We start from the raw sequence: 21,792 nt of genomic DNA on the forward strand, positions 1-21,792 counted from the left end.
TTGGCTTCAACCAGGCTTGGCTTCAACCAGGCTTGGCTTCATCCAGGCTTGGCTTCATCCAGGCTTGGCTTCATCCAGGCTGGACCTGGAGCTGAGCTCAGAGCCCACAGCTCCTTCCTGGCAATGAGCTGAGAGCTGCTGCACCTTCCCCACCGCCTCCAACATCCACTCAGGCAAGTGGGGAGGGATGGAGAAGCCTTCAGGAGGGGCTCCAAGGTGAGGCTCAGCAGGGCTCTGGGCAAACCTGATCTGGTGGAGGATGTCCCTGCTGAGTGCAGGGGCTTGGACTGGGTGAGCTTTGGAGGTCCCTTCCAACCCAGAGCATTCCAGGAGTCCATGAAATGAGGGCTGGAGATGGCTTTTGGAGGTCCCCTTCCACCCAGAGCATTCCAGGGGTGCCTGAAGTGGGGACTGGAGATGACTTTTGGAGGTCCCCTCCAACCCAAACCATTTTATGACTGAAATGAGGACTGGAGATGACTTTTGGAGCTCCCCTTCCACCCAGCCCCTTCCAGGGGGGCACGAAGTGGGCACTGGAGATGACCTCTGGAGGTCTCCTCCCCAAACCATTCCATGAGGTGGGGACTGGAGATGACCTCTGGAGCTCCCCTTCGACCCAGCCCCTTCCAGGGGGGCACGAAGTGAGCCCTGCACGGATCCTGTCCCCACTCTCCGCCGACGGACCCCAGGGGAGCTCCTGCCGCGGGTCCGTGCGGCAGAGCCCAGGGGAAGGAAGGCAGCGCCGAGGGCAGGGGCAGGAAGGCAGCGCCGAGGGCAGGGGAAGGGCAGCGCCGAGGGCAGGGGAAGGAAGGCAGCGCCGAGGGCAGGGGCTGCGGCGCCGGGCGGCTCCCCGGCCCTTCCCCCGGCCCTGCCCTTCCCTCCCCTCCCCACCTGGCGGAGCGCAGGAGGCTGGCGGGGGGTGGGCAGGCGGCCAGGCACTCCCTGCCCTGCCGGGCAGTAAAACGATCCCCGGGCCGCCCCGGGGCCGAGCCCGGCAGCTTCCCCGCGGGATAAAAGGAGGAGCGGCCGGGAGCAGCCCCTCGCTTCCCCCCCGGCTCCTCTCGCCGCTCTCGCCAAGGCTCGCAGGACCCCCACCCAGGACCACCCCCCCGCCCCGGCAGCCGTCATGTCCCGCTCGGTCAGCTTCAGCTCTCGCTCCGTGGCCCTGCCAGGGGTCAGCCAAGTGAGGGTCAGCAGCGTCTCGTCCGGCCGCGGGCTGGGAGGGGGCTCGGGGCTGAGCCGGGCAGGGGGCTTCGGCAGCTCCAGCCTCTACAGCCTGGGCTCCGGCGGCAAGAGGATCGCCCTGGGAGGGGGCAGCTCCTACAGCGTCCGCTCCAGCTACGGGGGGCTGGGGCTGGGGGGCGGCCTCGGCCCGGCGGGGGGGATCCAGGAGGTGACCATCAACCAGAGCCTCCTGACCCCCCTCAACCTGGAGATCGACCCCAACATCCAGCGGGTGCGCAAGGAGGAGAAGGAGCAGATCAAGAGCCTCAACAACAGGTTCGCCTCCTTCATCGACAAGGTGAGGAGCCGCCGAGGGCGCGGGGGGAGGCGCCCAGGGGCGCGGGCAGGTGCTGGGAGCTCTGTGGGACCCCCTCTGAAGCAGTGAGCCCCAAAGCTCGCTTAGCCCAAGGGGGGTCCCACAGACGGACCCTTGGGGAGGTGCTCAGGGGTGCAGGGAGGTGCTGGGAGCTCTGTGGGACCCCCTCTGAAGCAGGAGTGAGCCCCAGAGCTTGCTGAGCCCAATGGGGGGGTCACAGACTGACCCCTGGGGAGGTGCTCAGGGGTGCAGGGAGGTGCTGGGAGCTCTGTGGGACCCCCTCTGAAGCAGGAGTGAGCCCCAAAGCTCGCTTAGCCCAAGGGGGGTCCCACAGACAGACCCTTGGGGAGGTGCTCAGGGGCGCAGGGAGGTGCTGGGAGCTCTGTGGGACCCCCTCTGAAGCAGGAGTGAGCCCCAGAGCTTGCTGAGCCCAATGGGGGGGTCACAGATGGACCCCTGGGGAGGTGCTCAGGGGTGCAGGGAGGTGCTGGGAGCTCTGTGGGACCCCTCTGAAGCAGGAGTGAGCCCCAGAGCTTGCTGAGCCCAATGGGGGGGTCACAGATGGACCCTTGGGGAGGTGCTCAGGGGCGCAGGGAGGTGCTGGGAGCTCTGTGGGACCCCCTCTGAAGCAGGAGTGAGCCCCAGAGCTTGCTTAGCCCAATGGGGGAGTCACACATGGACACTTGGGGAGGTGCTCAGGGGCACAGGGAGGTGCTGGGAGCTCTGTGGGACCCCCTGTGAAGCAGGAGGGAGCCCCAGTCCTTGCTTAGCCCAGTGTGGGGGTTCACAGATGGGCTCAGGGATACCTCCCTAGCAGCATGGTGGGGTGCTGGGAGGGGCTGCAGCTCTGCTGGCAGAGGTGTGGGACCCCCTGTGAAGCAGGAGGGACCCCCAGGGCTTGCTTGGCCCCTGGGATGGGCTGAGGGGGAGCTCCTCAGGAGGTGCTGGAGCCAGGGCTCTGGTCAGAGCTCAGCCCCCAGTGAAGGGCTTTGCCCTGTGCTTTGTGCCCCTGTGGCTGCAGGTCACATCTGCACCACCAGGAGCAGACCACCCCCCCCCCTCAGGGAGGCTGGGGGGGCTCTGGGTTGGGGGGAGACATCTTCCTCTAGGTCAGAGCTGGCTGAGGCTGTCTGCACTGCCCTGCAGCTCTGGGGCTGCTCTGCCCTGCACTCATCCATCCCCTGCCTGCTCTCACCTTCAGCTCTGGCATCCTCAGCAGGCAGGGAAGCCACAGCTGGCCTCTGGGGGCTGGGGGCTGGCCAGTGCCAGGCAAGCAGAGTCTGCTTAGCTTTGGCTCAGACACAGCCCTAAGGCCAGCCCCAGGCTGCTGTGCTCCCCCCTGGGCTGGAGGAGCTCCAGAGCTCAGCTGCTTCCCTCCTGGGCTGGAGGAGCTCCAGAGCTCAGCTGCTTCCCTCCTGGGCCGGAGGAGCTCCAGAGCTCAGCTGCTTCCCTCCTGGGCCGGAGGAGCTCCAGGGCTCAGCTGCTTCCCTCCTGGGCCGGAGGAGCTCCAGAGCTCAGCTGCTTCCCCCCTGGGCCGGAGGAGCTCCAGGGCTCAGCTGCTTCCCTCCTGGGCCGGAGGAGCTCCAGGGCTCAGCTGCTTCCCCCCTGGCTTTTATGGCTCTCCAGGGCTCAGCTGCTTCCCTCCTGGGCCGGAGGAGCTCCAGAGCTCAGCTGCTTCCCTCCTGCTCTGGAGGAGCTCCAGAGCTCAGCTGCTTCCCTCCTGGGCTGGAGGAGCTCCAGAGCTCAGCTGCTTCCCTCCTGGGCTGGAGGAGCTCCAGAGCTCAGCTGCTTCCCTCCTGGGCTGGAGGAGCTCCAGAGCTCAGCTGCTTCCCTCCTGGGCTGGAGGAGCTCCAGAGCTCAGCTGCTTCCCTCCTGCTCTTTATGTCCCTCCAGAGCTCAGCTGCTTCCCTCCTGGGCTGGAGGAGCTCCAGAGCTCAGCTGCTTCCCTCCTGCTCTTTATGTCCCTCCAGAGCTCAGCTGCTTCCCTCCTGCTCTGGAGGAGCTCCAGAGCTCAGCTGCTTCCCTCCTGCTCTTTATGTCCCTCCAGAGCTCAGCTGCTTCCCTCCTGGGCTGGAGGAGCTCCAGAGCTCAGCTGCTTCCCCCCTGGCTTTTATGGCTCTCCAGGGCTCAGCTGCTTCCCTCCTGCTCTTTATGTCCCTCCAGATCTCAGCTGCTTCCCACAAGCCACCCAAGCCCTGCAGATGCCATCCCCACCCCTCCCATCCCCCCAGGCCCCCCCAAACCCTGTGGTGTCAGCTCCCCCCCCGTCCCCTTTGCCTTCCCCATCGACCTCTTGCTCGCTTCCAGGTGCGCTTCCTGGAGCAGCAGAACAAGATGCTGGAGACCAAATGGAGCCTCCTCCAGGACCAGAAGACCTCCAGGAGCAACATAGGGCCCATGTTTGAGGCCTACATCTCCAACCTGAGGAGGCAGCTGGACGCCCTGCTGGGGGACAAGGGGCGGCTGGAGGGGGAGCTGAAGACCATGCAGGACCTGGTGGAGGACTTCAAGACCAAGTAATTGCAGCTGCTGCCCAGCTGGGGGCGCTCCTCCTGAGGGCAGCTGGCTTGGGGGCTTGGCAGGGGGTGGCCCCAGCTACCCTGGCAGTGAGGGAGAGCTTTGCTCCAGCCAGGAGTTAGGGCTCTGCTGCAGGGAAGCTGGGCGTGGTCCTCAGTGGGTGTGGTCCTCAGTGGGCGTGGTCCTCGCTGGGTGTGTTTTCAGTGGCTGGTGTGGTCCTCATTGGGTGTGGTCCTCATTGGGTGTGGTTTCAGAGGCTGGTGTGGTCCTCAGTGGATCTTGAGGTCCTCATTGGGTGTAGTCCTCATTGGGTGTGGTCCTCATTGGGTGTGGTTTCAGTGGCTGGTGTGGTCCTCATTGGGTGTGGTCCTCAGTGGCTCCTGTGGTCCTCATTGGGTGTGGTTTCAGTGGCTGGTGTGGTCCTCATTGGGTGTGGTCCTCATTGGGTGTGGTTTCAGTGGCTCCTGTGGTCCTCATTGGGTGTGGTCCTCAGTGGCTCCTGTGGTCCTCATTGGGTGTGGTTTCAGTGGCTCCCGTGGTCCTCATTGGGTGTGGTCCTCATTGGGTGTGGTCCTCCCTGGCTCTGTGGTCCTCAGTGGTTCCTATAGTCCTGCCGGGGTGTGGTCCTGCCGGGGTGTGGTCCTCAGCGGCTGCATCCTGCTGGTTTGTTTGGTGCCTCCCCAGGATGCTTTGGGCTGGAAGGGTTCTGGGAGCAGCAGCAGGGCTCAGGGCTGGGCCTGGGGGCTTGGTTCATGCCCAGGGGAAAGGGACAGCACCAAGTGAATCCCCATGGAGTGAGCTGGGCTGGGAGGGAGCTCAGGGCTCAGCCAGCTCCAAGCCCCTGCCCTGCCCAGGGACCCCTCCCCCCAGCCCAGGCTGCTCAGGGCCTCATCCAGCCTGGCCCTCAGCACCCCCAGGCAGGAGGCAGCCACAGCCTCCCTGGGCAGCCTGTGCCAGGCTCTCCCCAGCCTCACTTCCTCCTCTCCCCTCTCAATCTCTCCTCTCCCAGCTCCAATCCATCTCCCCTCACCCTGCCCCTCCCCAGCCCTCATCCCTGGTCCCTCCCCAGCTCTCCTGGAGCCTCTGCAGCTCCTGGCAGCTGCTCTGAGCTCTCCCTGCAGCCTTCTCCTCTCCAGGCTCCACAGCCCCAACCCTCCCAGCCTGGCGCCACAGGGGAGGCTCTGCAGCCTCTGCTGCTCTTGGTGGCCTCCTCTGGAGCCTCCCCAGCAGCTCCAGGTCCTCCCTGTGCTGGGGGTCCCAGGGCTGGGGGCAGTGCTGCAGGGGAGGGCAGAGCAGAGCCCAACCTGATGCCCAACCTCAGCCTCCCCTGCTGCAGTTTCAAACCCTGCAGCTCCCTGGCCCTCAAACCCTCTTAGCAAGACCTCCCAGGGCACCTCCCAGGGCACCTCCCAGGGCACTCCTGGGCAGCTCTTGGGCAGCTCTCTGGGCACCTCTTGGGCAGATCTGGAGGCAGTGCTGCAGGGGAGGTCTGAGCAGAGCTTGAAGCCAGCTGCCATGAGGAGTGGCTGAGGGGCTGGGGTGGTTTCACCTGGAGCAGAGGAGGCTGAGGAGGTGCTCCAGGCTTGGTGCTTTGGCCTGGCCATGCCAGCTGGGGGCCCTGGGCAGCCCATGGGAGCTGAGCAGGGTGGGGGGTGGTAGGTGAGCTGCTGCTTGGTTCGTGGGGAGGTGGCAGAGCCCTTTCTCAGCAGCCTTGCAGCCCAGCCCCTGGCACCTGGGAGGAGGCCAGGGAAGCAAGTAGCCTTTTGTGCCAACCTGAGCCCAGCCCAGGTGCCCAGGGGAATGCCTGCAGTGAGAGGGGAACAAACAAGAGGGGAAAGAAAGGCAGGAGGGAGCTGGCAAGGTGCTGGAGCAGGAACTGAAACCAAACAGCTCTGATAATGCCTGGGGTGTGGTGAGGGAAAGTCAATAGCCAGGGGTTCCCAAGGAGCTCCATGGCCAGGATGAGGCCCCCAGGCCTGGAGCTGCTTCTGCTCTGTGCCCATCCCCAGCTCAGACCCAGCCCTGGAGCTGCTTCTGCCCTGTGCCCATCCCCAGCTCAGACCCAGCCCTGGAGCTGCTTCTGCCCTGTGCCCATCCCCAGCTCAGACCCAGCCCTGGAGCTGCTTCTGCCCTGTGCCCATCCCCAGCTCAGACCCAGCCCTGGAGCTGCTTCTGCCCTGTGCCCATCCCCAGCTCAGAGCCAGCCCTGGAGCTGCTTCTGCCCTGTGCCCATCCCCAGCTCAGACCCAGCCCTGGAGCTGCTTCTGCCCTGTGCCCATCCCCAGCTCAGACCCAGCCCTGGAGCTGCTTCTGCTCTGTGCCCATCCCCAGCTCAGACCCAGCCCTGGAGCTGCTTCTGCCCTGTGCCCATCCCCAGTTCAGACCCAGCCCTGGAGCTGTTTCTCCCCTGCCCATCCCCAGCTCAGACCCAGCCCTGGAGCTGCTTCTGCCCTGTGCCCATCCCCAGCTCAGACCCAGCCCTGGAGCTGCTTCTGCCCTGTGCCCATCCCCAGCTCAGACCCAGCCCTGGAGCTGCTTCTGCCCTGTGCCCATCCCCAGCTCAGACCCAGCCCTGGAGCTGTTTCTCCCCTGCCCATCCCCAGCTCTTGTTGGCCTCTGTGCAAGGCAGGAGCTCAGAGCTGGTTTGCACCCAGAGGAGCTGCAAGGTGCACAGGGCTGTGCTGATTCCTTCAGCTCTGAGATCCATGGAGAAGCAAACTCTGTGCAGGAGGCTTTGGGAGGCAAGCAGCTGACAGGCTGGGGGAGGCCACAGGCTGAGGAGGTCTCAGGATTGGGGAGGCCACAGGCTGAGGAGACCACAGGCTGAGGCAGTTCCTGAAGGCTCATGGAAGGAGAAGGGACTTGGGGGGACTCTGAGCCGGGTTTGCCTTGCTCCCAGCTCCCCCTAACCCCCCCCTAGCCCCCCTCACCCCCCCCCAGCCCCCCAGCTCCTGCCAGCTCTGCCCCCCCTGCAGGTACGAGGATGAGATCAACAAGCGCACGGCGGCGGAGAACGAGTTCGTGGTGCTGAAGAAGGTGAGGAGCAAGGCTGCTGCCTGGGGCTGCTCACAGCCTCCTGGCAGCCTCTCTCCTTCCCCCTTCTGCCCCTGCAGCCTCTGCTCCCCCCCTCAGCCCCGGGGGAGCCACAGGGGAAGAGCCTCCCTGCTCCGTCGGGGGCGGCGCAGCCTCGGTGGGAGGCTGGGGGGGGGGGGGAGGGGCAGGGCTGGGGACCTCCTGGGCTGTGCCTTTGCCTTTCTTTGGGCCATTGCCTGAGGCCTCCTCCAGACTGGCAGTGGATTTGCAGCACAGGTCCAGGAGAGCCTCCAGAACCTGGAATCATAGAAGTGGTTGGGTTGGCAAAGCCCTCCAGGGTCAGCCAGGCCAACCTCAGCCCAACCCCTCCATGGCCACAGGGGGCTGGAACCCCTCCAGGCATGGGGACTCCACCACCTCCTCCCTGGGCAGCCTGGGCCAGGCTTGCAGAACCCTTCCAGGGCAGAAGTTTCTCCTCAGGGCCAAGCTGAGCCTGCCCTGGGGCAGCCTGAGGCCAGCTCCTCTTGTGCCATCACTTAGGACAGGAGATCTCAGCCCCCAGCTGGCTCCAGGCTCCTCTCAGGCACTTGCAGGGAGCCAGGAGGTCTCCCCTCAGCCTCCTCTCCTCCAGCATCAACCCCCCCAGCTCCCTCAGCTGCTCCTCCCTCCCCAGCCCTCTCCCCCAGCCCCTTCCCCAGCTCCCTTGCCCTTCCCTGGCCCTGCTGCAGCCCCTGGTGCCCATGAGCCAGGCCAGTCCTTGGCACACTGGGAGAGGGCTCCTGGGGCCCTGGGTGGGCAGAGCTGGGCTGCAGGCAGCCTGGGGCCCCTGCTGGGCTCGTGGCTGCTTTCTGGCCTCGGTCACCCAAGTGATGGCAGCCCCCCTGGGCTCTTGCCTAGGACGTGGATGCTGCCTACATGAACAAAGTGGAGCTGGAGGCCAAGGTGGATGCCCTGACCGACGAGATCAACTTCCTGAGGTCCCTCTACGAGGCGGTAAGGTCCCTCCTGCTCCCCTGCCCGCTGCTGGGCAGCGGCACCAGCGCCTGAGGGACAGCCAGGGGTGACCTCAGCTGTGCCCAGAGCTGAGAGGGGTGCCCCCCCTTTCCCTCTGCCCCCCTTTCCCTCTGCCCCCCTTTCCCTCTGCCTCCCCTCCTCCTGCCCCCCTTTCCCTCTGCCTCCCCTCCTCCTGCCCCCCTTTCCCTCTGCCTCCCCTCCTCCTGCCCCCCTCTCCCTCTGCCTCCCCTCCTCCTGCCCCCCTCTGCCTCCCCTCCTCCTGCCCCCCTCTCCCTCTGCCTCCCTTCCTCCTGCCCCCCTCTCCCTCTGCCTCCCTTCCTCCTGCCCCCCTCTCCCTCTGCCTCCCCTCCTCCTGCCCCCCTCTCCCTCTGCCTCCCCTCCTCCTGCCCCCCTTTCCCTCTGCCCCCCTTTCCCTCTGCCCCCCTTTCCCTCTGCCCCCCTTTCCCTCTGCCTCCCCTCCTCCTGCCCCTCTTTCCCTCTGCCTCCCCTCCTCCTGCCCCCCTTTCCCTCTGCCCCCCTTTCCCTCTGCCCCCCTTTCCCTCTGCCCCCCTTTCCCTCTGCCCCCCTTTCCCTCTGCCCCCCTTTCCCTCTGCCTCCCCTCCTCCTGCCCCTCTTTCCCTCTGCCTCCCCTCCTCCTGCCCCCCTCTCCCTCTGCCTCCCCTCCTCCTGCCCCCCTCTCCCTCTGCCTCCCCTCCTCCTGCCCCCCTCTCCCTCTGCCTCCCCTCCTCCTGCCCCCCTCTCCCTCTGCCTCCCTTCCTCCTGCCCCTCTTTCCTTCTGCCTCCTCTCCTCCTGCCTCCTTTTCCCTCCCCTCATTCTTCCTTAGCCTCCTCCCCCCCTGCCTCCCTTTCGCTCTGCCTCCTCTCCCCCTGCCTCCCTTTCCCTCCTCTCCCCCTGCCTCCCTTTCCCCCTGCCTCCTTTTCCCTCCCCTCATTCTTCCTTAGCCTTTCCCTCCCCCTGCCCCCCTCAGCCTCCCCTGCCGCTTCCTCCCCGCCGGGGCTGCGGCTGGGCTCCGCCGCTGAGGCTGCTGCTTCCCTCTCCGCCGCAGGAGCTGCAGGAGCTGCAGGCTCAGGTCTCTGACACCTCTGTGGTGCTCTCCATGGACAACAGCAGGAACCTGGACCTGGACAGCATCATCGCCGAGGTGAAGGCTCAGTACGAGGAGGTGGCCAACCGCAGCCGCGCCGAGGCCGAGTCCTGGTACCAGAGCAAGGTGAGGCAGGGAGCCAGGGGGTGGGGGGCAGGGGCAAAAGGAGAGGTTTGAGCTGGGTCTGCATCACCTTCTCCCTCCTCCTCCTCCCCCCCTGGTGTGCTGCAGTACGAGGCCCTGCAGGTGACGGCCGGGAAGCACGGAGACGACCTCCGGAACACCAAGAACGAGATCACCGAAATCAACCGAATGATCCAGAGGCTGCAGGGGGAGATCGAGGGGGCCAAGGCCCAGGTGAGCTCCTGCCCTGCCTCCCCTGCCCTGGGCAGTGGAGGATAGGAGCCCAAGAATGTTAGGAGCTTGGAAGGGAACCCCAGGAATGAGATCCAGAGGCTGCAGGGGGAGATGGAGGGAGCCAAGGCTCAGGGGAGCTCCTGCCCTGCCTCCCCTGCCCTGGGCAGTGGAGGATAGGAGCCCAAGAATGTTAGGAGCTTGGAAGGGAACCCCAAGAATGAGATCCAGAGGCTGCAGGGGGAGATCAAAGGGGACAAGGCCCAGGTGAGCTCCTGCCCTGCCTCCCCTGCCCTGGGCAGGGGGAGAGGGTTGGAAGGGAGCAGCAAGAATGAGATCCAGAGGCTGCAGGGGGAGATGGAGGGAGCCAAGGCTCAGGTGAGCTCCTGCCCTGCCTCCCCTGCCTTGGGCAGGGGGGCACAGGGGCACAGAAGGGTAGGGGGTTGGAAGGGAACCCCAGGAATGAGATCCAGAGGCTGCAGGGGGAGATGGAGGGAGCCAAGGCTCAGGGGAGCTCCTGCCCTGCCTCCCCTGCCCTGGGCAGGGGGAGAGGGTTGGAAGGGAGCAGCAAGACTGAGATCCAGAGGCTGAAGGGGGAGATGGAGGGGGCCAAGGCTCAGGGGAGCTCCTGCCCTGCCTCCCCTGCCCTGGGCAGTGGAGGATAGGAGCCCAAGAATGTTAGGAGCTTGGAAGGGAACCCCAAGAATGAGATCCAGAGGCTGCAGGGGGAGATGGAGGGGGCCAAGGCTCAGGGGACCTCCTGCCCTGCCTCCCCTGCTGCTGGAGGCACAGAAGGGTAGGGGCTTGGAAGGGAGCACCAAGAATGAGATCAACCTCAAGATCCAGAGGTCTCAGGGGGAGATCAAGGGGGACAAGGCTCAGGTGAGCACCTGCCCTGCCTCCCCTGCTCTGGGCAGGGGGAGAGGGTTGGAAGGGAGCAGCAAGACTGAGATCCAGAGGCTGCAGGGGGAGATGGAGGGAGCCAAGGCCCAGGTGAGCTCCTGCCCTGCCTCCCCTGCTCTGGGCAGAGGGGCACAGGGGCACAGAAGGGTAGGGGGGTTGGAAGGGAACCCCAAGAATGAGATCAACCTCAAGATCCAGAAGCTCCAACACCCAGCTGGGTTTGGGATGGCTTCAGAGGTGGAGACTTCACCTCTCTGGTGGTGCTCCAGCACCTTTCAATTAAGGGAGTTCCTGGATCCCTGGAATGCTGTGGGTTGGACAGGACCTCAAAGGTCCTCCAGCTGCAAGGAGATGGGGAGGGCAGGGACACCTCCCCCCAGACCAGGTCGCTCAAGGCTTCATCCAGCAGCAGCAGCAAGAGTCCTGGGGGGGGTCATAGAATCCTCTGGGCTGGGAATCCCTCAGCCCAACCATCCTCCAGGGCTGGGGCTCACCCACAGCCCCCAGCAGCACAGCTCTGCTGCTCTGAAACCCCTCCAGAGGCTGCCCCCCTCCCTGTGGCCCTGCATCTGGCAGCAGCAGCTTGGGGGTGGCTGCCGTGGGTCACCTCAAGAGCTGCCACAGCTCTGCTGGAGGGGAGCAGCTCCTGTGGGCCAGGGGCTGCTGAGGGACAGCTGAGCACAAGCCCTGAGGGAGCTGGGAGCACAGGAGGGAAGGGATCCAGGGCCAGGCTGCACCTCCCAGGCACACACACTCGTGGAGTCACAGGGTGGTGAGGTTGGAAGGGACCTCTGGAGAGCATCCAGACCAAGCCCCCTGCTCCAGCAGGGGCACCCAGAGCAGCTCACACAGGAACACAGCCAGGAGGGGGCCTTGAAAGCCTTCCAGAGAAGGAAACTCCCCAAGAACACATCCAGGGGGGGTTGGAAGCTCTCCACAGGAGGAGACTCCACCACCTCTCTGGGCAGCCTGCTCCAGGGCCTCCAGCAGCCTCAAAGTCAAGAAGTTTCTCCCTGAAGTCCAGGTGGAGCCTCCTGGCTTCCAGTTTGTGTCCCTTGCTCCTGGCCCTGGGCACCACTGAGGAGATCCCAGCCCCATCCTCAGCTCCCTTCAGGCATTCAGATGCACTCCTTGCAGCCTCCTGCTCCTGGGCCCACTGCCCACTCCCTGCTCTGCAGGTGGCACCAGGGCTGGGCACAGAGGAGGACTTCCCAGCCCCATCCTCAGCTCCCTTCAGGCATTCAGATGCACTCCTTGCAGCCTCCTGCTCCTGGGCCCCCTGCCCACTCCCTGCTCTGCAGGTGGCACCAGGGCTGGGCACAGAGGAGGACTTCCCAGCCCCATCCTCAGCTCCCTTCAGACATTCAGATGCACTCCTTGCAGCCTCCTGCTCCTGGGCCCACTGCCCACTCCCTGCTCTGCAGGTGGCACCAGGGCTGGGCACAGAGGAGGACTTCCCAGCCCCATCCTCAGCTCCCTTCAGGCATTCAGATGCACTCCTTGCAGCCTCCTGCTCCTGGGCTCCCTGCCCACTCCCTGCTCTGCAGAAGGTGGCACCAGGGCTGGGCACAGAGGAGGACTTCCCAGCCCTGGGGGACCTTCTGTTTGCTTTCTCCAGGGGCCCTCCAGGCCTTTATCTGAGGGCTGGTGGAAAGCAGAGCAGGGAGCACTGCCTGGGGCCCTGCTGAAGCCTGGCTGTGGATCAGCAGGGTGCAGAGAGCTGGAGATAAGCCTCTGTGACTCAGCCCTCGGTGTTTATTTGGTTTCAGGGCAGGGAGGCTTCAGCACACACTGAGCAGAAGCCAAGAGCTGCCCAACAGCAGGGCCCTTGAATGATGGATGAGGCTCCAAAGCACCAATGTTCCCCCTGGGCCCTTCCTGCCAAACAGGAGGCTCCATGGAGCTGCAGGGGCCACAGCTGAGGGTGGAACACAGCAGGTTCCACCTCAGCATCAGGAGAAACCTCTTTGGTGAGAGGCTGCAGGAGGCCTGCAGCAGGCTGCCCAGAGAGGTTGTGGAGTCTTCCTCTCTGGAGGCTTCCAAGCCCTACCTGGCTGTGTTGCTGTGTGCCCTGCCCTGGGTGCCCCTGCTCTGGCAGGGGGTTGGCCTGGGTGCTCTCCAGAGGTCCCTTCCAGCCCCACAGGGGTGCTCTGGGGCAGCTCTGGGCTGCTGCTTAAGGCCAGGGGTGCTCAGGGGAGCAGCTGGCTGTGAACAAGCCCTGGGGAATAATCAGGGAGTCCTGGAGTGGGTTGGGGGTGGAAGGGAGCCCAAAGCTCAGCCAGCTCCAAGCCCCTGCCCTGCCCAGGGACACCTCCCCCCAGCCCAGGCTGCTCAGGGCCTCATCCAGCCTGGCCCTCAGCACCTCCAGGCAGGAGGCAGCCACAGCCTCCCTGGGCAGCCTGTGCCAGGCTCTCCCCAGCCTCACCCTCAAGACTTTCTTCCTCCTGATGTCCAAACTTCCTCTACCCTGCTCCAGCTCCAATCCATTGCTCCTCATCCTGGCACTGCAAGGGAAGAGTTAGGTTGGGTCCTGCTCCAGCTCCAATCCATTGCTCCTCATCCTGGCACTGCAAGGGGAGAGTTAGGTTGGATCCTGCTCCAGCTTCACTCCATTGCACCTCCTTTGCATCCTGTGTGGCACAGTGTCGCCTGTGTCCACCTCTCCTGACCCAGGCTGAGCCTTGTGTGCCCCTTGTGTGTGGCTCTGAGCAACCTGATCCAGTCTGAGGTGTCCCTGTCCATGGCAGGGGGGGTTGGAGCTGGCTGAGCCTTGAGGCTGGAGCTGGCTGAGGCTGGAGCTGGCTGAGCCTTGAGGCTGGAGCTGGTTGAGGCTGGAGCTGGTTGAGGCTGGAGCTGGTTGAGGCTGGAGCTGGCTGAGCCTTGAGGCTGGAGCTGGCTGAGCCTTGAGGCTGGAGCTGGCTGAGCCTTGAGGCTGGAGCTGGTTGAGGCTGGAGCTGGCTGAGCCTTGAGGCTGGAGCTGGCTGAGCCTTGAGGCTGGAGCTGGCTGAGCCTTGAGGCTGGAGCTGGCTGAGCCTGGAGCTGGCTGAGCCTTGAGGCTGGAGCTGGCTGAGCCTTGAGGCTGGAGCTGGCTGAGCCTTGAGGCTGGAGCTGGCTGAGCCTGGAGCTGGCTGAGCCTTGAGGCTGGAGCTGGCTGAGCCTTGAGCCTGGAGCTGGCTGAGGCTGGAGCTGGCTGAGCCTGGAGCTGGCTGAGCCTTGAGGCTGGAGCTGCCTGAGGCTGGAGCTGGCTGAGCCTTGAGGCTGGAGCTGGCTGAGCCTTGAGGCTGGAGCTGGCTGAGCCTTGAGGCTCCTTCCACCCCTGACAGTTCCATGTCCCATGGGCACCAGTGCCCTCCAGAGGAGGTGAGATGCCCACTGCTGTACCCTGCTGTGCCCCTGCAGCGTGCCAAGCTGGAGGCTTCCATCGCTGAGGCCGAGGAGCGCGGGGAGCTGGCAGTCAAGGACGCCAAGGCCAAGCTGGCAGAGCTGGAGGCTGCCCTGCAGAAGGCCAAGCAGGACATGGCCAGGCAGCTGAGGGAGTACCAGGAGCTGATGAACGTCAAGCTGGCCCTGGACATCGAGATTGCAACCTACAGGAAGCTGCTGGAGGGAGAGGAGAGCAGGTGAGGAGAACCTGTGGGGCTTGGAAGGATGCAGCTCTTTGTCCCCATCCCTTGGGGGCACTGTGAGGAGCCAGCTCCAGGTCCTCCAAGGACAGAGAGAGGAGGAAAGCCTTGGTTGAAACTGAGTTTGGGGCCTGAAAAGTCATAGGATCAGAGAATGAGTTGGGTTGGGTTGGGTTGGGTTGAGTTCAGTTGGGTTGAGTTGGGCTGAATTGGATTGGGTGGGGTTGGGTTGGGTTGGGTTGAGTTGGGTTGTGTTGAATTGGGTTGGATTGGGTTGGATGAGTTAGATTGGGTGGAGCTGAGTTGGGTTGGGTTGAATTGGGTTGGATTGAGTTGGTCGGGTTGGGTGGAGTGGGTTGACTTGATTTGTGTTGGGTTGAGTTGGGTTGGGTGGAGTGGGTCGAGTTGGGTTGGATTGGGTCAGGTTGGGTTGGATTGGGTCAGGTTGGGTTGAGTTGGGTTGGATTGGGTCAGGTTGGGTCAGGTTGGGTTGGATTGGGTCAGGTTGGGTCGGATTGGGTTGGATTGGGTCAGGTTGGGTCGGATTGGGTTGGATTGGGTCAGGTTGGGTCGGATTGGGTTGGATTGGGTCAGGTTGGGTTGGATTGGGTCAGGTTGGGTTGGATTGGGTTGGATTGGGTCAGGTTGGGTTGAGTTGGGTTGGATTGGGTCAGGTTGGGTTGAGTTGGGTTGGATTGGGTCAGGTTGGGTTGAGTTGGTTGAGTTGGGTTGGGTGGAGTTGGGTTGGGTTGAGTTGGATTGGGTGGGGTTGGGTGGAGTTGGTAGAGTTGGGTTGGATTGGGTGGGGTTGGGTTGAGTTGGGTTGTGTTGAGTTGGATTGGGTGGGGTTGGGTTGGGTGGGGTTGGTCGAGTTGGGTTGGGTGGGGTTGGGTTGGGTGGGGTTGGGTTGGGTTGGTCGAGTTGGGTTGGGTTGAGTTGGATTGGGAGGGGTTGGGTCGGGTTGGGTGGGGTTGGGTCGGGTTGGGTTGAGTTGGTTGGATTGGGTGGGGTCGAGTTGGGTTGGGTGGAGTTGGGTTGGGTCGAGCTGGGTTGGGTGGAGTTGGGTTGGGGTAGTTTGTGTTGGGTTGGGTCGGGTTGGGTTGGGTGGAGTTGGGTTGGGTTGGGTGGAGTTGAATTGGGTTGGTTTGGGTTGGGTTGGGTGGAGTTGGGTTGGGTTGGGTGGAGTTGAGTTGGGTTGGTTCGGGTTGGGTTGGGTTGGGTGGAGTTGAATTGGGTTGGGTTGGGTTGGGTGGAGTTGGGTTGGGTCGGGTTGGGTTGGGTGGAGTTGAATTGGGTTGGTTTGGGTTGGGTTGGGTGGAGTTGGGTTGGGTGGAGTTGGGTTGGGTGGAGTTGGGTTGGGTCGGGTTGGGTTGGGTGGAGTTGGGTTGGGTTGGGTTGGGTGGAGTTGGGTCGGGTTGGGTTGGGTGGAGTTGAGTTGGGTTGGGGGAAAATTTGGTATTTAGGGAGGCAAATTTGTTACTTTGGGGAAAATTTGGTACTTTGGGAGCAAATTTTGGTTATTTTGGGGGGAAAATGTGGCACTTTGGGTGGGAAATTTGATCCTTTGGGAGGAAAAGTTGGTGTTTTGGGTGGAAAATTTGGTCCTTTGGGAGGAAGATTTGGTCCTTTGGGAGGAAGATTTGGTCCTTTGGGAGGAAGATTTGGTCCTTTGGGGGCAAAGGCTGTGGAAAATGTGGAAGTTTTCCACTTGCTGCTGGCTGCAGTGGCAGAAAAGCTCCCAGCAGCTCCAACCCCCCCTGGGCTTAGGACTAAGCCTCTGTGCCCTGCCAGCACCCCCAGGCTGAGAGCAGAGCTGGCAGCTGCAGGGCCACAGGCAGCACTGAGCAGCTCTGAGGCCTCTCTGCCATTGTCCTCACCCTCAGCCCTGGGGGGGATGACTGAATAAGGCCAACCCTAACCCCTCCTCCTCCTCCTCCTCTCTGTGTTCTGCTTCCCCCCCAGGCTGGCTGGAGATGGAGTTGGCAACGTCAACATCTGTGAGTTGAGCCTGGGACTGCTGGGCTTTGGCTCCCAGCCCTGTGCCTGCAGAAGGTGCAGCTGGAGAGCAGCTGGGGCTGCAGGCAGGAGCCTCACAGTGTCCTGCCTCAGCTCCTTGCCTCCCAGGTGGCCACCTCCTGCCATGGGAGCCTCTGAGAGAGGAGCTGACAGCAGTGGTGGCTCCTTGGGAGGCTTCAGCTCTGTGAGATCAGAGTCTCAGGGGATTGTTGAGGTTGGAGAAGCTCTCTGAGGGCATCCAAGCAGCAACCCAACCCTTCCATGGCCTCCAAACCATGGCCACAGGTGCCATAGCCACAGGGTCCCAGAGCCCCTCCAGGCCTGGGCACTCCACCAGCACCTCCCTGGGCAGCCTGGGCCAGGCTTGCAGAACCCTTCCAGGGGAGAAGTTTCTCCTCAGGGCCAAGCTGAGCCTGCCCTGGGGCAGCCTGAGGCCATCTCCTCTGCTCCTGGCCCTTGGCCCAAGAGCCCAACCCCCCCCTGGCCCCAGCCTCCTCTCAGGCACTTGCAGGGAGCCAGGAGGTCTCCCCTCAGCCTCCTCTCCCCCAGCCTCAACCCCCCCAGCTCCCTCAGCTGCTCCTCCCCAGCCCCTTCCTTAGCTCCTTCCCCAGCTCCCTTGCCCTTCCCTGGCCCTGCTGCAGCCCTCCAACTCCTCCTGGCCCTGAGGGGCCCAAGGCTGCCCCCAGGCTGCCAGCTGTGCCCAGCCCAGGGGCTCCATCCCTGCCCTGCTGCTGCAGAGGTGACATTCAGGAGCTGCCATTGCAGCTTCTGGACCTTGCCCGGACCCTGGACAGGTCCTGGTGCCTCAGAGCCGTTGTGCACAGCCCCAGCCCCTAGAGGTGAGCTGGGTGAGGTTCTCCCTGCTGCAGGAGGTCCTGAGCCAGGCTGGGTGCTGGAGGAGGGGAGGAGCTCCTCAGCCCTCCCATGCCCCTGCCCTGGCACTGAGATGCCCTGGGGCCAAGGGAGGGCAAAGAGGTTCAGTGTTTGCAGCAGGCCCTGGAGAGCTCTCCCCTGGCCGCTGCACTTCACAGAAGGCCTCTCTGGGAGGCTGCCAGGGCTGGGGGGGAGGTCCCCTGCTGCTCACCTGCGGTTTGCTGCTCTCTGTCTTGCAGCTGTGGTCAGCTCCAGCGGGGCAGGAAGCTACGGCAGCTCCGGCGGACTCCTGGCAGGAGGCATCGGAGGAGGCCTGAGCCTGGGGGCAGGGATGGGCAGCGGGGCCCTGGGCTTCACCTCGGGGGGCAGCTCCAAGTCCTACACCATCACCACCACCTCCTCCAGCAGGAGAAGCATCAGGAAGTAACCACAGGGAGGGCAGAGGGAAACCACAGAGGAGAAAGAGCCTTGGAGGCTTCTCTGGGGCACCCTGGAGGCTGCATCTGTAGGGACCCCTTGGAGGCTGCACCTCTGGGACCCCTTGGAGGCTGCATCTGTAGGGGCACCCTGGAGGCATCTCTGGGACCCCTGGGAGGCTGCATCTGTAGGGACCCCTTGGAGGCTGCATCTGTAGGGGCACCCTGGAGGCTTCTCTGGGACCCCTGGGAGGCTGCATCTGTAGGACCCCCTTGGAGGCTGCATCTGTAGGGACCCCTTGGAGGCTGCACCTCTGGGACCCCTTGGAGGCTGCATCTGTAGGGGCACCCTGGAGGCTTCTCTGGGACCCCTGGGAGGTTGCATCTGTAGGGGCACCCTGGAGGCTGCATGTGTAGGACCCCCTTGGAGGCTGCACCTCTAGGGCACCTTGGCTGCAGTGAGGAAGGAGCTGGAGTGAGCCCCACCAGGGTGGCCCTGCCAGCCCCCCCCCCCCCAAGGCTTCCTCCTACCCTCTGGAGCTTGCAGAAGGTCATAGAATGGTTTGGGGTGGAAGGGACCTTAAAGCTCATCCAGTTCCAAGCCCCTCCTCCCACTCCTCCAACCTGGCCCACCCCAGGGGTGAGCCTGTGGGGTGAAATTCACCCAGGGAAGCAGTGGGGAGAAAGCTTTTGTGGCCCTGGGGGCTGCTCAGGGCTGGATTTCCTCCTCTGAAGGGCAAAGCAAAGCAGAAGAGTCCCAGGAGGTGACCTCCCTCAGCACAGCCTGGAAGGTTTGGCTCCTCAGGACCCCCCAGCCCTGGGCTCAGCTTTCAGCCTGGGCTTTGGTTCCTCAAAGAGCAGCCAAGAGGAAAGCCCTGAAAGGCCTTTGGGCTCCTCCTGATGAGCCCAGGAGGGGAATTCAGCCAAGCAGCTCTGACTGGAGCTGCTCTCTGCCACAGAGGTTCACTTGGAGGTCCTTCATGGCCCAGAGAGCCATCACCATCCTCCCCCCCACCCTGTCCTCCTCAGAAACCAGCCCCAAAGCCTGGGGGAGGGGAAGTTGCCTACAGCTGCCAGCCTTGGGGTGTCTCTTTGGGACCCCCCAGAGGGGGTCTGGTGCCTTCCCTAGGGCCAGAAAAGGAAGCATGGGTGGCTGAGGCCCCATGGCAGCCACTGCTGGGTCCTGCCAGAGTGGGTCTCCAGCTTCAGGCATCTTCTGGTTCCTGCCCCCAGAAAGGGTCTTCAGCTCCAGGGGCCCCCAGCCAGCTCCTCCCTGCAGCAGCAGAGTGGATCAGTGCCTCCCAGAACTGTGGGGTCTCAGCCCCAGGCATGTCCTAGAAGCCTTGGCTCTGGCTGATGTCTTTTTTGTCACCTGAGACCTCAGCAAGAGGCTCTGAATAAAGTTTCCTTCTTGTGTGCTCCTTCAGACCCAGCTGAGTTTCTTCTCTGGGCTGCCCTGGCTGCTTAGGAGCTCTGCAGAGCATCCAGGGCTGTCCCCTCCTGTCCCCAGAGCTCTGGAGAGGATCCAAGGCTGTCCCCAGGGCTCTGCAGAGCATCCAGGGCTGTCCCCTCCTGTCCCCAGGGCTCTGCAGAGCATCCAATGCTGTCCCCTCCTGTCCCCAGGGCTCTGGAGAGCATGCAGGGCTGTCCCCTCCTGTCCCTAGAGCTCTGGAGAGGATCCAGGGCTGTCCCCTCCTGTCCCTAGAGCTCTGGAGAGGATCCAAGGCTGTCCCCTCCTGTCCCCAGAGCTCTGCAGAGCATCCAGGGCTGTCCCCTCCTGTCCCCAGAGCTCTGCAGAGCATCCAGGGCTGTCCCCTCCTGTCCCCAGAGCTCTGGAGAGGATCCAAGGCTGTCCCCAGGGCTCTGCAGAGCATCCAGGGCTGTCCCCTCCTGTCCCCAGGGCTCTGCAGAGCATCCAGGGCTGTCCCCTCCTGTCCCCAGGGCTCTGCAGAGCATCCAGGGCTGTCCCCTCCTGTCCCTAGAGCTCTGCAGAGCATCCAGGGCTGTCCCCTCCTGTCCCCAGGGCTCTGCAGAGCATCCAGGGCTGTCCCCTCCTGTCCCTAGAGCTCTGCAGAGCATCCAAGGCTGTCCCCTCCTGTCCCCAGAGCTCTGGAGAGCATCCAGGGCTGTCCCCTCCTGTCCCCAGAGCTCTGGAGAGGATCCAAGGCTGTCCCCAGGGCTCTGCAGAGCATCCAGGGCTGTCCCCTCCTGTCCCCAGAGCTCTGGAGAGGATCCAGGGCTGTCCCCAGGGCTCTGCAGAGCATCCAGGGCTGTCCCCTCCTGTCCCCAGAGCTCTGCAGAGCATTCAGGGCTGTCCCCTCCTGTCCCTAGAGCTCTGCAGAGCATCCAGGGCTGTCCCCTCCTGTCCCCAGGGCTCTGCAGAGCATCCAGGGCTGTCCCCTCCTGTCCCCAGAGCTCTGGAGAGGATCCAAGGCTGTCCCCTCCTGTCCCCAGAGCTCTGGAGAGGATCCAAGGCTGTCCCCAGGGCTCTGCAGAGCATCCAGGGCTGTCCCCTCCTGTCCCCAGAGCTCTGCAGAGCATCCAGGGCTGTCCCCTCCAAGTCCTCCTGGCCCTGAGGAGCCCAAGGCTGCCCCCAGGCTGCCAGCTGTGCCCCCCCAGTGCCCAGCCCAGGGGCTCCATCCCTGCCCTGCTGCTGCTGCCCACAGCACTGCTGCTGCAGCCCAGGCTGCTGGTGGCCTCCTTGCCCCCCTGGGCCCCCCCTGGCTCCTCTCCAGCTGCTGACACCAACCCCCCCCCAGCTCCTTTTCCCTTGGGGCAGCTCCCAGCCCCTCTGCCCCCAGCCTGCAGCCTTCCTGGGGTGGTTGTGAGCCAAGGGCAGGACCCAGACCCTTGGGCTGGGTGAACCTCATCCCCTTGGCTGCAGGGCAGGGTCTGTGTTCCCCATCCCAAATGAACCCTTCCAAGCTCTTTAGGGTTACCAACTCTGTGCTCCAAAAGCCAGAGTGGGACCTACCTCTGCTTGGGCTTGTGGCCAGAGGGCCTCCTGGGCACTCATCCTGGACTGGTCCCAAGCCTCAGCTTGGCAAACCCCCAAAAGGTTTCAGCATTGCCCCTTGGGGAGCCCTGTGCCCAGGGCCCTTCAGGGTCCTCCTCCTCTCCAGGATGGGATGGGGAAGAGGAGGGTGGAGTGGAGGAGAGCTCCAAAGGAAGCTTGGGGTTGGAAGGGACCTTCCAAGGTCATCACTGCAAGCCCCAGGGCAGGCAGATGGCAGCTCTGAAGCTGAGGCAGAGCAGGGTTGGAGTGGAGCTGAGGAAGAAGTTCTTCAGTGGGAGGCTGCTGAGACTCTGGCAGAGGCTGCCCTGGGAGGCTGAGAGCCCCCAGCACAGGGAGGACCTGGAGCTGCTGGAGAGGCTCCAGAGGAGGCCACCAAGAGGAGCAGAGGCTGCAGAGCCTCCCCTGTGGGGCCAGGCTGGGAGGGTTCATCTTAGCATCATCATAGGCAGGGGTTGGAAGGGACCACAAGGATCATCCAGTTCCAACCCCCCTGGCATGGGCAGGGACACCCCACACAGGCTGGCCAGAGAGTTGGGGCTGTGGTGCCTGGAGAAGGCTCCAGGAGAACCTCAGAGCAGCTGCCAGGAGCTGCAGAGGCTCCAGGAGGGCTGGGCAGGGACCTGGGATGAGGGCTGGGGGTGGCAGGGTGAGGGGAGATGGATTGGAGCTGGGAGAGGAGAGATTGAGAGGGGAGAGGAGGAAGTGAGGCTGGGGAGAGCCTGGCACAGGCTGCCCAGGGAGGCTGTGGCTGCCTCCTGCCTGGGGGTGCTGAGGGCCAGGCTGGATGAGGCCCTGAGCAGCCTGGGCTGGGGGAAGGGGTCCCTGGGCAGGGCAGGGGCTTGGTTCCAGCTGATGTTGAAGGAACCTCCCAACCTGAGCCACGCTGTGCTCTTCTTCACCTCATCCCAAGATGACTCCTGGGGGTGAAGCCCAGGCTGGCCCAGGAGCTGCCCAGGAGCCTCTCAGGGTCCTTTGGACTGCAGTTTATTGAAGGGGTTGCACAGAGCAGGAGCAGCAGGGGAGGAGGAAGGAGCTGCTTACACCTGGGCACAGCCTCCTCCAAGCCTCCTCCTGGCCTCCCTCCCCCCCTCCCATGACAAGAGAAGGGAAAAGCCCACCCAGAGCTAAGGCCAAAGGAGGTGAAGCAGAGAAGCTTCTCCAGCTGCCCCCTGCTGCCCCTCCTGGCTTTGCTCTTCCTCTGTGCTTAAGCTCTGTCGCTAAGCTCACCCTGGGGGGGGGGAAGGAGAGGAGCTGAGAGGAGGACTCTGCACGGTCCTGAGGCTTCCATCCTCTGGGCAGGTGAGGGACTGGAAGCACTGAGCCAAACCTCTCACCTCTGGGGGATGGAGGCCAGCCCTGGGTGCAGGGAGAGCTGGGGAGCCCTGGGGTGGGGGATGGAGAC

The 21,792-nt window shown here is 64.0% G+C and overlaps 1 protein-coding gene across 1 annotated transcript; it reads left to right on the top strand.

The window, feature by feature from the left end:
* The first annotated feature begins 1,111 nt into the window (after window positions 1-1,111).
* On the top strand, window positions 1,112-17,399 carry LOC104301053 (keratin, type II cytoskeletal cochleal). Its single transcript, XM_054177401.1, has 9 exons — window positions 1,112-1,522; window positions 3,848-4,056; window positions 7,033-7,093; window positions 7,988-8,083; window positions 9,151-9,315; window positions 9,421-9,546; window positions 13,846-14,066; window positions 16,032-16,066; window positions 17,198-17,399. The coding sequence occupies exons 1-9, from the start codon at window positions 1,127-1,129 to the stop codon at window positions 17,383-17,385; spliced, it is 1,497 nt and encodes a 498-aa protein (XP_054033376.1). The 5' UTR covers window positions 1,112-1,126; the 3' UTR covers window positions 17,386-17,399.
* The last annotated feature ends 4,393 nt before the right edge of the window (window positions 17,400-21,792 follow it).

Source organism: Dryobates pubescens, chromosome 40 (assembly GCF_014839835.1).
Source record: "Dryobates pubescens isolate bDryPub1 chromosome 40, bDryPub1.pri, whole genome shotgun sequence".
Taxonomy (NCBI): domain Eukaryota; kingdom Metazoa; phylum Chordata; class Aves; order Piciformes; family Picidae; genus Dryobates; species Dryobates pubescens.

What these genes read in the sequence shown, in the direction of transcription:
- LOC104301053 (XM_054177401.1), top strand. Translation starts at nt 1,127, where the DNA reads ATGTCCCGCTCGGTCAGCTTCAGCTCTCGCTCCGTGGCCCTGCCAGGG. An exon ending in AGTTCGTGGTGCTGAAGAAG is followed by an intron (nt 7,094 to 7,987) that starts GTGAGGAGCAAG and finishes GCTCTTGCCTAG; the next exon opens with GACGTGGATGCTGCCTACAT. An exon ending in TGAGGTCCCTCTACGAGGCG is followed by an intron (nt 8,084 to 9,150) that starts GTAAGGTCCCTC and finishes TCTCCGCCGCAG; the next exon opens with GAGCTGCAGGAGCTGCAGGC.